We start from the raw sequence: 14158 nt of genomic DNA, 5'->3' as shown, positions 1-14158 counted from the left end.
TGTGATAGCAGCCAGATGTACTCTGGCTGAGCTCACTGACAGACTTTGTGCCTTTAAGTCCAATAGTAATCCAGAATCCTTGAGAGTGGCGCTTCTGAGGTTCGCAAAGAGCAGGGAGAGCACCAGGAATTGCAATGTTTCCACTTCTGCAGATAAGTTTTGTGAGTTGTAGATTTTCTGCTTGTCAAAAGGACTGACTGAACATTGGCCGAACAATTTAACTCTATGCCTAAGAATCACTGAGGAGCCAAGCCATCAGTTTCAGAGATGAAAGGTTGGGATGGATCAGAGTACCTGAACTCTGACTGGAGATCCTCCCTGAGTGGAAGGCGGAGAGGCATAACCATAGGGAGATTAAGTAGATCCAAATACCATACTTGTCTCAACCATGAGAGTGCTATCATCCCTCCCTCCTCCAAGGTAGCACCTTGGAACCTCCATATTCACTACTGTGATATGGTTTTGTACAATGCATGCCCTGTGAAGTATAATTTAAAAAGTCTTGATCTTTTGAGCATTATTACCCTGTTGAATTATGTGCATTACCATTGTATCTGAAGTTATGAAGTTTTGTTATGTGTGTGTTACTGAAATATACTGTGAGGTTGGGAGATGCCCGCAGCCAGCCTTTCAGTGTCAACAAAGGAGCACCTTGTAAGACAGATTTACATCAGAACCAGCCACACATATGATGATGGCCCATCAAGAAGAATCCACTCTTCCAGAAACTCCTTAGAGAGGGCACGTACACAATGGGGGCTACCTGACCCCCATGTCACAGCAAGGATCTTTCTAGCATCTGAAGAGAAAGGATAAATAAGGGCCAATGACACCACCACTTGGCCTCTCTCTCAATTGGAAGACAAAAACTTTGAACTGGGGAGATTGGTACCAGGCTGAGAAGGAAATACAGCCTATGTATTAAGAACTGTGAGCATCCTATAACATCTAGTAGGTTGAGAAAAGCTGATTCAAATCTTGCTTAGTCTGTTAAAGTTAAGAAATAAAACTGCAGTCTTAATTCTATGTAACCAACTTTGATCTTTTTGCCTTCTACTTATGATCACTTAAAATCTATCTTTCTGTATGAATCTGGTTTATATTTGATCTAAAACAGAGAATCTCAGCTTCTCAGGGTAACAAGGGCTGTTGCACCTCCACCACCCTTTGTTGGGGTGGCAAACTAATTAATGAACTTGCACTGTCCAAGGGAGTCTTGAGCAGTATAAGACAGTATATTTCTGGGTGCAAGCCTGGGGTGATTTGCTGGTGCCTCTCTTTGTATAATTCATGAGTGGGCGATTGTCCTTAGCTCCAGGATACTGATGTGGAGTGATATCTCTTGGAGCCATTTGCCCTGTTGTGCTGTGGCCCTTGTAGCTGTGATCCGCAGCCCAGGAGAGACATCTGGCATGAGAATTTTCAAAGGTGGCAGACATGAGAATGGGGTTCCCACACAGACCTTCAGTGGGTCTTTTCACCACCTGACAGAGTCTAGTACTTGCGGGGGCACTGTGATTCATTCAGAAAGACCGTCTGTTTAGGATGTACATAGACCTTAGTCAAGCCTGATGACATCTGAGGTGCAGTCTCGCACACAGCGTAACAAACACAGATTCTGACAAGTGGCGTAGGAGTCGTAGGCAGGCCCTTCGTATTGTTTGGAGGCTGTGTTGCAGAGTAGGGATCAAGCAGGACATAGTGGAGAATCTTTCTTTGAGCAGGTACGCCCTGGCAGTCAGGAAGTCTAGTGTGGCTCCCGTGAAGTCTATCCACTGGACTGCTGTTAACAGAATTCTTCAGATTGATATGAAGGCTGAGGGACTGAAATAGGGCAAGGATCTTGGTGGTTGCTGATTGGAGGGGCATAGTGGCCCCTGAGAGGCCAGTTGCCCTGATATAGAAAGACTGTGATGCCCCACTGACACAGGTGGGCCACTACTGCTGAGAGGACCTTTGTAAAGACACTTGGAGCCATTGAGAGTCCAAAGGGGAGGATACGGTATTGATAATGTTCCGAGCCTATAACAAAGCACAGAAAGTGCTTGTGGGAGGGATGAATAGTAGGCATCTTAGAGGTTGAGGGTGACAAACCAGTCTGGGATTATAGTAGCTAAGGTTACTATCTTGAAGCATTGTGATAGGACATAGGTGTTTCCTGAGGTCTAAAATTGGCCTCCAGACGCTGTCTTTTTTGGGAACCAGGAAATACTTGGAATAGAATCCTCTTCCAACAAATTCAGGGGGAACTGGCTCGACTGTCCCCAGATAAAGGAGGGACTGGACTTCCTCCTTTAGGAGAACCTCATGAGAGTGAGTCCTGAAGAGGGATGGTAGGGAGAGGGGGAGTTAGACTGGAAATGAATGGAATATCGCATGGCAACCAACTCCAGGATCCATGTGTCTGAGATGCCGGGCAACTAGGAAATGGTACAGGCAGTCTCCAAAAGGGGGATAAGATGGCAGAATCATGCAGCAGAGGATCTGCAGGGCCCTCAACCAGGACATCAAAATGGTCTCTTTAGAGGCAGGTGCAGGTTGCGCTGTCGCAGAGCATGGTGGTCCTGTTTTCTGGACCTCCCTCGGGGGGGTTCTGTAGATCTAGTATAGATCTGTTGCGGGTAGTACTGGAATGGTTAGGAGTTTTGTGCTTAGGCTTCACAAAACATCTCTGTTGCAGGCATGTATATTCCAATCAACCACAACGGTGACCTTGAGTGTTTGAGTAGAGTGAGGCATTCATGTCCTCACTACACAGCTTGGGCCCTTCAAAGCGGAGGTCCTCCACAATATTTTGCTCCTCTCTTGGGAGGCTGGAAGCTTAGAGCCAAGATACTTGGTACACAACTAGTGTGGTGGCTAAGGACCGCAAAGCCACATCGGCAGCATCAAGAGAGGCTTTCAGAGAAGCTTTGGTGACTGACTCTCTGAAATGAGGGCTTGAGATTGTTCCCTTTGGTCTGGTTGTAGTTGTTCAATAAAACAAGCAAACTCTGAATAGTTGTTGAAATCATATTCTTCCATCAAGGCTGTGTAGTTTGCAACTTGAAACTGAAGAGCCACCAAGGAATAGCTTTTCCTACCCAGGAGATCTAAGCATTTAGTCTTCTTCTAGGCAGGAGAAGGTCTGGAGCATGCTTGATAATTGCTGTCTCTGACTGCATTTAATATTTTTTTATCTGCCTGTTTACAAGTGGACAGCAGAGTGGCCGTTGTTTTCCATAGCATACATGCAGGTGACAACAATACCTCATTGATGGTAGGGCAATCTTAACCTGGGGAGTGATATGTAAAATGCCTACCAGGAAATACTGAGACTCCTCTAAAGGAATCTGAAGGGATTCCGCTAGATGGTTCATTGAGTTCTGGAGGGCTCTAAAGTTGTCTGTATGGGAAGGCTGTGGTAGCATTACCAGGTCTGGGGGGGGAGGAGGAGGAGGACTTGGTCAAATGGGGAGAGCCTTCTTCGTTCAGTGGGTCTCACTCCTCCTGGGTCTCCTTGGGTATGAGGGAGCACATGGTACCGGTGGGCGAGCCTACAGTGCCTATGACTTGCAGTACCATCAAGTATTCTTGCTGGTGTTTCCTCCAAGGTGCTACCATATAAAATTGGTTGCTGTAATGTGACAAGGTGGTTGAGTAAGCCCAATGGGAAGGGTCCCGAAGGGTATTCATGCCCAAAGGACCTAGGACCTATGCTGAGCTCTGAAAAGTCCTTCTCAGGATATGTTCCTAGAGGAGTGTAGTGGAATGGTGTCAAAAGACCCCTACATGGAGACCTCAGAGTCTGAAGATGCGGCATCCTGAGATGAAGGGGGGAGGAAGGAGGAAGAGAGCTTTGAGTAGCAGTGCTGGAGGCAGTGGATCAGATCCTGTTCTGATGCGAAAGGGTTCAATCTCCAGCTGTCAAAGCAATACTGGGGAAGTGGCTCCTTAAGAGAGGGGACTTAAGTTCCTCCAAGATGAGGAGATCCTCAGGGGAAAGGAATCTGGAGGACTATAACAGGCAATACCAGAGCCGAGAATGGGGACTAAAGAGGCTGCATACAGTACCAGAGAGAATGACAAGATGTCGTCTCCATGCTTGCAGTGCTGATGTTCCAAAGAGAATGGTACCAGGGAGAGAACTAGGTGCCAGTCTGGCTGGTCTCTGTGGTTCTGAGATGAGGAAAGTACCAGAGCCCTTGAGGCGGTCTTGAAATCCCTGGTTTTAGATTAATAGATTCTAAGGCCACAAGGGACCATTCTGATCTCTACAGCACCATAAAACTTCCCCAGAATAATTCCTAGAGCAGATCTCTTAGAAAAACGTCCAATCTTGATGCGTCTTGGTGCCTAGAGGCATCAGATGTTACCCAGTAGGGGCTTTTCGGTGCTGTTTACCTGAAGGTCTCTGCAATCGGGGCTTCTTGGGCAGTACCAGGGCTTCAGTACCCGTGTCAGTCAGAGCCTGGGCAGTACCCATTATGGGACACAAGGTCTCCTGAGAGTCAGCTCTATCAGGTGACTTACGCCTCTTTTGAGCTTCAGAAGTCACTGCAGTTGCCTGAGAGGTTGAGGCCAATGTGCCCGGTGGGAGGGAAGAATGGACTCCATTGAAGCTATGGAGCGTCCCATTAAGAGGAGCTTCAGTCTAGCCTCTCTATCTTTGCAGGACCTGCCTTTGGACCTTGTGCAGACCTTACACTTTGACAGAATGTGAGTTTCTCTGAGACACTGGAGATACAGTACCCATTGCTATGCGAAAGAGACCTGAAGAAGGAAGCATAAATGTGCTATAACTAAGAAAAATTTAACTAGGAAAATAAAAACGAAAATAAAATAAACAAGGGAAGTACACAAGAAAGATGGAAAGTAGCTGAAAGCAGCAGAAACCACAATTGCTCAATCTCAAGCCACAGAGAGTTGAGAAGAAACTGGAATAGCGACAGATCCACACTTCCTTATATGCCCTTGCATGGAAGCATGAGGCTCTGCTCTGCACAGGCATGGACCTGCAGACATGGCTATTTATAGTCTCTGGCTGAGAGTGCATAAGCATGCACACATCCTATGGTGGACCACCCATAGGGACATTAAGAACTGACTGAAATGTCCTATGGGGATTATAACATGTTAAATATGGGGGGAAATGACATTTTTTCCCCTCCTCTGGCCAATCAAAGGTTGTTCTCAGTTGCACATTTACTGTCCAATTGTGTTTTAAGTGTCCCACGATATGGTGCTTCTATAACTTCACTTGAAAGACTATTCCACAGCCCGACACATCCTACCATCAGAAAGTTTTTCCTGATATTTAGCCTAGTTTCTCCCCCTCTTAAATTCACTCATTACTCTTAGTCATACCCCCTTGTATAACCCTAAACCATTCCTGTCTCCCTTTTGGGGGATTACACCCATAAAATACTGCTTCCCTAATATACACCCCTTAAATTTGCATAAGCAATGACTATTTAACGTCAACTTTTATTGTAAGTAATCTGTCCAGGCCCTTCATTTTTTCTGAATTTCCATTGTCTTTACTTTTTTTAGTATTGGGTGTCCAGAAGTAAATGCAATATTCCAGGTAGTCACACCAGACCCACTGTGACATACTGAACCTCAAAGTAGCACCCTGTAACCCCCATATTCATCACTGGTATATGGTTATGATATTTCATACAAGGCATGACTTGCAAGGTATCATATGAAAGGTCATTGTCTGTTGAAACTCACTGTTCTGTCAAAATATGTATACTGGTAGTGTATATGAAGTTATGAGATTTTGCTATATGGTTGTTACTAAAATACGTTGCGAGTCTGGGAGTCGTTCCTGCTAGTTTCACAGTTCAACAAAGGAGATAATCCACATCCAAATGGCCACTGGCTAGGAGGGGAATGATAAACAAGAGATCTACAATTCAATAAGACAGTTGCACAAGCATCAGACAATGAGGACTGCTCAACTCTGTGACTCAGCAAGGCCCACCAGGACATGTCTGGGCCAGTATTTTTCCAGGCACATAAACTGAGTATATAAAATAAGAGAAGCAGCACCATGAGACCACCTCTCTGTCTTCCCAGCATAGATGGGGTAGGAAAGACTGAACTGCAGAGACTGATCCCAGGCTGAGAAGGAAATTCAACCTGTATATTAAGAACTGTAACCTGCCTACAAATCCAGTGGGATGAGAAAAGCTGTTTGATTCAAATCTTGCTTAATCTAATAGAGTTTAGGATTTAGATGCAGTTTTATTTCTTAGGTAACTATCACTTTATACCTACCACTTATACTATCTTCTGTAGTTAATACACTTATTTTAATGTTTTATCCTTACTAGTGAGTTTGTCTAAAGTGCTTGGAGAATTTGCTCAAATTACAAAGGCTGGTGCATGTCCAGTTTCCTTTGACAAAATGGTGAGCTAATTAATGAGCTTGCACTGTTCAAGAGAAGGTGTTGAGTAGAGTAAGATGGTATATTTCTGGTGTGCAAGGCTGGGGTGATTTGCTGGTGCCTCTCTCTGGATAATTCATGAGTGGCTTTGACAGCCTTCATGCAATTTAGCTGGGTGTGGGTCTCCACATGGTGATGGCTGAATGATAACAGCACCTGGAGGGGTTTGCTGCTTGTCACTGGCAAAGCATTGTGGGAGACAGCCCAGGCTGGAGCGTTAAGGGGGCACAGCTGTCCCACAGTTCCATGTAGTACCCTGGGGATCTTGCCACATCCATGTAGAGAAGAAAGAAATTACTTGTTGCAACTGAGAGGAGCAACTGCAGGGAGAGTTCTGCTCAGCTCCTGCAGTATTGGGAAGATAGAATCTTCAGAGAATTTCGTTGCCAAACTAACAAATATCTACTGAGTACGTGCAGATTTTTTGAAGTCTTGCAAACTGGAACAAAGTTGCATGCTTTTCCCACAGGAATAGCAAAAAGCATATCTCTTCCTAGTTTCAAGGCCTTGCTCTAAAGCATGGCGAGACTAGAGCTTCTCGGTTAAAATACAAAACAAAAAACCAATCATTTAACACAGGCAAAAATACACTTTTCTTTTATTTTGTTCTTGGAAACAGTTGAACTATTTTTATTGAAGTTTTCCACAAAAAAATTCAGCTAGATGCATGGAAAAATCTCAGCGAGAACAGTTAAAGTTTGGCAAAGTTATAAGCAACTGAAAACAGGGTCTCTTGTGGGATGCATCAGGCATCCTTAAGTACAGGCAAAGATTCCAGCTCTGTCTATAATAAACATCTGAAGAACAAACTGTAGAATTCTGTGCCACAAAGTAGCGAGGCCAAGAACTCTGCAGTACTCAAAAGGGATTAGAAATGTACATAATGAATGTACATAACGTTACCCCAATATTTGGGGTCTTGCAGATATTTTTAATTTGGGAGGAAAAACTGATGATAGTTATTTCTTTGAGACAATCCTGTTTATTTACACAGACCATCCACAACGTCCTGTTTCCACAAATAAAGAAGCAAGCAAAAGGAAGCACTTTCTTTGCTCACAGTTCTCGGCCTCTAGCCAGCACTCTGCCCAAAAATCTCTCTTAGCTTTTTCTCAGGGCCGTTTTACCAGTGCTTTTCTGTCTGTCTCTTGGCGTTTTCTGGTCCTGTCTGCCTGTCTTTTGGCTGCTTCTCACAGTTACAAACACCCACCCCCATCCAGCTCGTGTTTGCAATCTATCCCTAGCCAAACCCCTCCATGCACATAGCTCTGCTTCTGACTGGCCTTGCACGTGTCCTTTGTTTAGGGTAGTGACCCATATTGTCTCATATTCATATGCCTTACTCTATAAAAGGAGCGTAGTGGCTCTTACATTTTCTCTGAATAAAGGGAGGCTAGCACATCCTCCAACAAAACTATAATGTCCATGGTTTTATTAGCTGGTTAAAACTTTGAGCTATAAACCCTCATGTTTCAGTACCATATGTCTGAGTTAGGAAGAAACTTTCCCTACAGTCAGGTTGTTTTACGACTTCTCTACTGGAGGGTTTCTTGCACCTTCCTCTAAAGCATCTGAGACTCCTGGAGGCAGGATAATGGACTAGCTATACCTTGGGCTGATTTGGTGTGGCCATTCCTATTTTCCTAACCATGTCCCCTTCATCCACTAATTTTAGAATTAATCAGAAATGCAATCCAGTTTTACAAGATAATTATTTGAAGTATGTAAACATCAAGGACAGAGAACAGCTGTTCAGAGTAGATTGGGGATCTATGAGAAATATCTGAAGAAGATATTCCAAGTCTCATACACAATGGGAAACCTGAAAAGCAGTAATGCTGAAAGAAACCAAGATGGGAGCCAATCAGATCTAGGGAACAGCAAATGAGACATTTGTTTGGAAAGTGATACAGCTGCAAAAAAGGACTAATGCCATTTTAGACTGCATATACAAAGGCATCATATGTCACAGCTAGAAAGGGATAGTGCTCTCTATATAGCTCTGGTGCAACTACACCTGGAATAACACAGGAGTTTTATTAAGAAGTCAAATTGGAATGAATCCCACAAAGAAGATGTCTAGAAGGCTGAAAGGATTGGTTTATGCACATTAAAAGAGTTTAATGGGTAATGCTTGGCTAAGCAGCAACTAAATATGGGAATACAACAGCAAAGATATTTGAAGGGAGGACATCAGTGAGCTACATGGGATTATAACTAAGAGCAATATGATTAATAAAATTTAAGCTAAATATGAGGGAAGCTTGCTGACAGATGTACTTGGCTGTGGAACAGTCTTCTCAATGTCAGTGCTTCTAACACACAGAACTTTTACAACTAGACTGGACAAGCACTAGTATGTGTGTACCATAAGGAATAATCCTGCAGGTGCTCTGGGAATTGGACTGGATAATCTAATACCTATTAGGTATATATGATTTATTAATTATTCGACCATTCAGTCCACCTTCTGGAAGCCAATACAGAACTCATCCTTAACTAAAACCAAAATGTTCCAGGAGACAGGAACAGATAGCAGGAGGCCCTTCTGGACCAAACACCTAGTGACAGATATAGGAACTGCAAAACCTCACTTCATCAGACTCACCTGAGGTGTGTAGGGTCCAGGAGTCATAGGGTCAAGACTGTCCAAATCTGCCTCCTCGAGTGCTGCTTCCTTAGCAGTAGAGATGTCTCTTTCAAGCTGAGTCAAATGCTCATCATACTAAAAAAAAAACCTTTGTCAAAGTTGCAAAGAAATAGAAGTTGACTATATAAAGAGATTGCAACAGACTAGACCACATACCTCAGCCAGAGTCTGGCAACAGATGTTCACAATTTCCTGCGCAGTTTTTGTGTACTGACTATCCGGCCCTGCAATGAGACCCACACCTTCTTAAGTTGTCTGACCTCTCCTCGATGCTGGCACCTTGAACAAGAACTTTACAATTTTTTAACAAAGCCCATGAAACAAGGCAAACCTTACAACCTGTCTTCTGATCTTTCTGTGACCAGAAACAACCTACAGCAGGGCTGGGGTTCGTGCGGAGTTATGACAAACCCACAGCTCTCTCCAGCTGCTACCTTGAAAACTGAGATTTTGGAGAACATTAAAAAAATTCTCTAGCTGTTATGGTTGCAAAGAAAACCTCAAAATGTGAGCCAAATAACTGATGCAGAGATGTCTACATGAATCCGGGGAGAGCCTGCAACAAAAGCTCTGAGAAGTGTAAGCCACCCCATTAATCTCAGTGAGGTTAAACTCAGATGCCCAGTAATTACAATTGAAAATACAACATTGTTAACTATTTCATGCCTCGTGTAAGAAAGGAAAGGGAGGGAAGTCTCATTTTGGTGCCACAAGTGGGTAGATAGCACATCTTCCCCCCCCCACTCAAGAAGGAGCCAGATTCAAAGGAAACTAGCACACCCCCAGTCATATTCAAGTTCCACTGAGGGGAAACCAAGCTCAAGAAGTGCAGCAGAGCTGAGAAAGAACATTCATATTTTGAACTAAATCTGCTGTGGGCAGCTCTCTTGCAGAATGTATTTTATGGGTAGAATTTGGAAGAGCACCACTACTCCCGCCCCACATTTTTACTCCTTTCATATCAAGGCAATAACAGAATCAAATGGGAAAGATCTGCTACGTCACAGTCTACCACTGCAGTACGTCTTCAAGTGCTTTGTCCAGTCCAATTTTAAGATATCAACTAATAGAGCTTCTACTGCTCACTTTCCTTAGAAAGTGATTCCATAGCCCAATACTTCTCAGAAACTTAAAAGAGATACTGGATGCAGAACTTTAAAGAAATACTGTCAACATGAAGTTTGTCAATTTAAAACAAAAAGTTACAACTAATTTCAGATCATTCACTTGCCTGAGTTGTGATTTTTTTTGTGATCAAACATTTTAAAGTGTTTGGTCTCACTCATATGAAAGCCCCATGGAAACTGTGGAAGCTAAAGGGGGAACAGTGAGAAGGACATGCACAAAGTCCAGCCAAATGTTTAAAGAAAAAACTGTTTCCTCCCCACCCCCAATCTTAGATGTTACTTTCACACTAATAGGTAAAACATTATCCATTAGCAGTGAGATTTTTAAGTTGACAATATCCTTTTAAGAAGTTACACAGGGTGGCCTTGCAGAAGATAGAATATACATGTTTTAGAATAAGAACACTGAGGAAAGCTAGATATGGAAGAAACAGGTAAGTCACAGCAGAGGGAGAGAAGACATGAGGACTGGAGGAGTACTGAAAACCCAGAGAGCCATAGGGAGAATCAGTGAGAGAATGGAAAAAGGAGAATATCTGAGGTAAAAGGGAAGTCGAAGAGGGTTATTACAAGAAGACAAATGGGGCGATTGGACTGTTTGAACATACTGCAAATGTGTATTCTCATAGAGAATACTTGGGTCTAAAGAATGACTGTTGACCTAATTATCCCTGAACATGCCACAGCAACAGCTGAAAGTCTCATTGTTTTAGCAGACTGCTCCCCCTATATAACTGTAACTCAGGTTAATGGGTTTAACAAAAAAGGGAGCCAAGTTTGTTGCTGGGTAGATGAGAGATGGTGAAGACTGCAGTGTGCTCCCCTCACCAAGGGTGTTGAGCCTTGTGATTGGGTGAACCCTGGGGGATGGAAGGCTGACTAAGCCGATGGGATGGGGGATGAGAGGAAGACAGTTTGGCGGCACACCCCAGATTCCCCCTCCCTGAGGAAAGCATGGGTGATCCCCTGACCCCTCCCCCAGCCCAAAGGGAGAGCAAGTCTCCCCAGACTCCCTCCCCCTGCCTAGGGTGTTACCTATATTGCCCTGAAAGGGGTTTGCTGAACTACTCTGGGAGAGAGCAACTCAATGTTGGAAACACCAAGGAGGTTCCCTACACCATGGAGACTTTTTCCACTGTGAGTAACACCTGTTGCTGCTGCAGAGAGGTTGGCCTCCTGGGAGGATTAGTACCCTCATCACTTCGCTGCACTCAACCACCTTCAGGACTGCAACACCTCATCAAGGTACGTGGATTCCTCCACATTACAAAGCCCACTAGTGGATAATAAACTGGACTCGTGAATCCAGGGAAATCCATCCTTGAGGTTGTTACTTGTAGGTTGTATGATGTTACTGATGCACCAACTCCAAATCCATCTTCCCCTTCCCTTTATATGCTTCCTCTATATTTCCCCTTGTAAATAAAGCATACATTGATTGTTGGTTCATCTATTATGTACGTGTCAGAAGAGTATATGTAGGAGGTATCAGGCTAGTCACAGGGATAAGTACTGGGTCAGGGATAGTTGAAACAACATAGGGAGGTAAGGTGGGTTCCTGACTCCCTTAAACAGTCAGGTGGAGGCACCACCAATTAATAGCTAAGAACCCAGGCCGCTGAATCCCACTGAGGCCAAAGCAGAGGGTAAGGGCTCCTGCTGATGATTAGCTGCCCTTAGGGGTACACAACCTAAAAAAACCACTTACAGCACCAATGTGCACTACAGAGGTGTGATTTCTAAAGTGCACTAATGTGTTCCATGTTAATTGCACCACGTAGACCTTGCTAGTGTGCACTAAATGATCCCTAGTGCACTTTAATGTAATGCTGTTTGAAACAGACATTTGTGGTAAATTCAGAGTGTCTGTCCTCATACACAGAATGTCTGAAGACTGGCTGTTTGGAAGTAGCAAGCAGTGTAACCAAGAGAGAGGAAGAATAGGAGACGGTTAGGTGAGAACAGCAGCCTGAGGCCCAGCTACAAAATGCAACATCTGAAGAAGATGCTACATCAACCTTGCAGTGTTTGGTGAAGATGTATGCAGAATGCCAGGTACCTGCTCTGCACATCTCCTCAGAGAACACTATTGTTTTCTGGCCTATGAGATAGAGACAGATCTTGCTGAGTGAGTTTAAGACTGGAAAACCTCTTTTTTCTAAGCTTCTAGGATAGTAAATCTTACTCAGCTAGAAACAGTCATCTTGGAGGCTTGAGACCCTTGTTTTACAAGCATAGGTAACAAACCTGCATAGAATCCAAGCAGAATTTTGATAGATGGTACCATATGACTTTCTGAAGAGCTAATCTCTTGAGGATGGAGTTGTTTAGGACAAGGAAAGGCAGAGTGATGCCCTGGCTGAGAATCATAGAAACATAGGTCTGGAAAGTACCTTGCGAGATCATCTAATCCAGCACCCTGTGCTGAGTCAGGACCAAGTATACCTGTCCTAGACCAGCCCTGACAGATGTTTGTTTTTAAAAGATGTTTTGGAAGCCTTTTTTCTAGGGAGAGAGCCCAAGGAGGGTTAGTGGCAAGGAGGTGGATGAGGAAGTTGGCTGGGCAGTGGAATCAAGGAAATGGATTCCTTCCCAGCATAAATGTCAACCATCCGTTTTGAAAGATGATGGTATACGTGCCAAAGCAATTCAATTACTGTGTGTTGCATTGTGGCAAGTGGCTAAAAAGTCCAATTCTCGAGCGACAGTCCTTGCCAAAGACAATGCAAGCATAAGGTGCAAAGCCAGAAGATGGAGCTGCTGCACTACTAGCACTTGAGGCCTGGTGCACTTTTCCTCTTCGCTTTCCTCGCTCTCCAACATCTGACTCCCTGGTGCAGCGCAGCCCTCCATTGTAGCCTGTTGCTAGCTGCATCCTCCCAGCTTTTGGGGTCAATGTTGAAAGTTTTCAAGTCCGTCTTGCAAACATCCTTGAACCTGAACCTAGGTCAGCCCAGTGGCCTTGGAGCATCTACAAGTTGTCCATACAGGAGACCCTTTGGAATGCATCCATCCTCCACCCAGTGCAGATGACCAAGCCAGCAGAGAAGTCTGTGAGAATAATGATTAGATTTGGTAATTTTACTTTTTCAAGTACTTCGGTGTTAGGAACTTTGGTTTCCCACTTGATATGTAGGAGACAGCAGTGTGGAAGGTGTTTAGCCGCCTCTCATGCCTGCTGCAGGTGGTCCATGCCTACCCACCATACACCGGTATGCTCAAAACACATATTTGGTAGACCGGTATCTTTGTGTTCATTATCAATTTCCTGCTATCACACACACTTGGTTAGTTGGCTAATTGTGCTGGATGCCTTTCCAATGTGAGAAATAAGCTCATCATCCAGAGATAAATTATCTGATACTATTGATCCTATATAGCAGAACCTTTCCCAACTTTTAGTGTGATGCTAGCTGTTAAAACATCTGGTGCAGTCAACACACCTTGTGTCATAATCTTTGTCTTCTTTAGACTGATGATTTGTCCAAATTCATCACAAGCTATTGCAAAACTACTGCAAAATTGCTGGAGCCCCTCTTCACTGTGTGTGACGAGTACTGTGTGACTGGCAAAAGGAAGCTCTCTTATCAGCAGGTATTGGAGTTTGCTCTTTGCTTTTAGACATGCAATGTTGAAAAGTTTTCCATCTGATCTGGTATAGAGATGTACACCCTCAGTGCTAGAGTAGAAAGCATGATGAAGCAGCACATGGAAGAACATACAAAAGAGGATTGGTGCCAAAACACATCCTTGTTTGACTCCAATGTCAATTTCAAAGCTGTCAGATTGATCACCATCATACTGTAGCCTTTGTGCCATCACAGATGGATTGAATCAGACTGAGGAGGATTGGGGAGCAATCAATTCTCTCTAGCAATTGGAAAAGTCCCTTTCTGCTGACCAGAAGCCTGTGTAAGACCTGTGAAGGACATCTAAAGAAGTTTTTC

The 14158-nt window shown here is 44.0% G+C and overlaps 1 protein-coding gene across 3 annotated transcripts in view; it reads right to left on the bottom strand.

Moving 5' to 3' along the window:
- The window catches only part of TAF1 (TATA-box binding protein associated factor 1), a 140178-nt gene that overhangs the window by 6371 nt on the left and 119649 nt on the right, over positions 1-14158 (bottom strand). For all 3 annotated transcript variants that reach the window (XM_037909739.2, XM_037909740.2, XM_037909742.2), the window contains 2 exons: positions 9241-9308; positions 9043-9159 (listed from right to left, as the gene is read on the bottom strand). In XM_037909739.2, the coding sequence (XP_037765667.1) occupies positions 9043-9159; positions 9241-9308 (185 nt within the window). The remainder of the gene's footprint in view (positions 1-9042; positions 9160-9240; positions 9309-14158) is intronic.

Source organism: Chelonia mydas, chromosome 9 (genome assembly GCF_015237465.2).
Source record: "Chelonia mydas isolate rCheMyd1 chromosome 9, rCheMyd1.pri.v2, whole genome shotgun sequence".
NCBI classification, from domain to species: Eukaryota; Metazoa; Chordata; order Testudines; family Cheloniidae; genus Chelonia; species Chelonia mydas.
The sequence above is the reverse complement of the archived record's forward strand: the minus strand, read 5'-3'. Positions and strand labels throughout refer to the sequence as shown.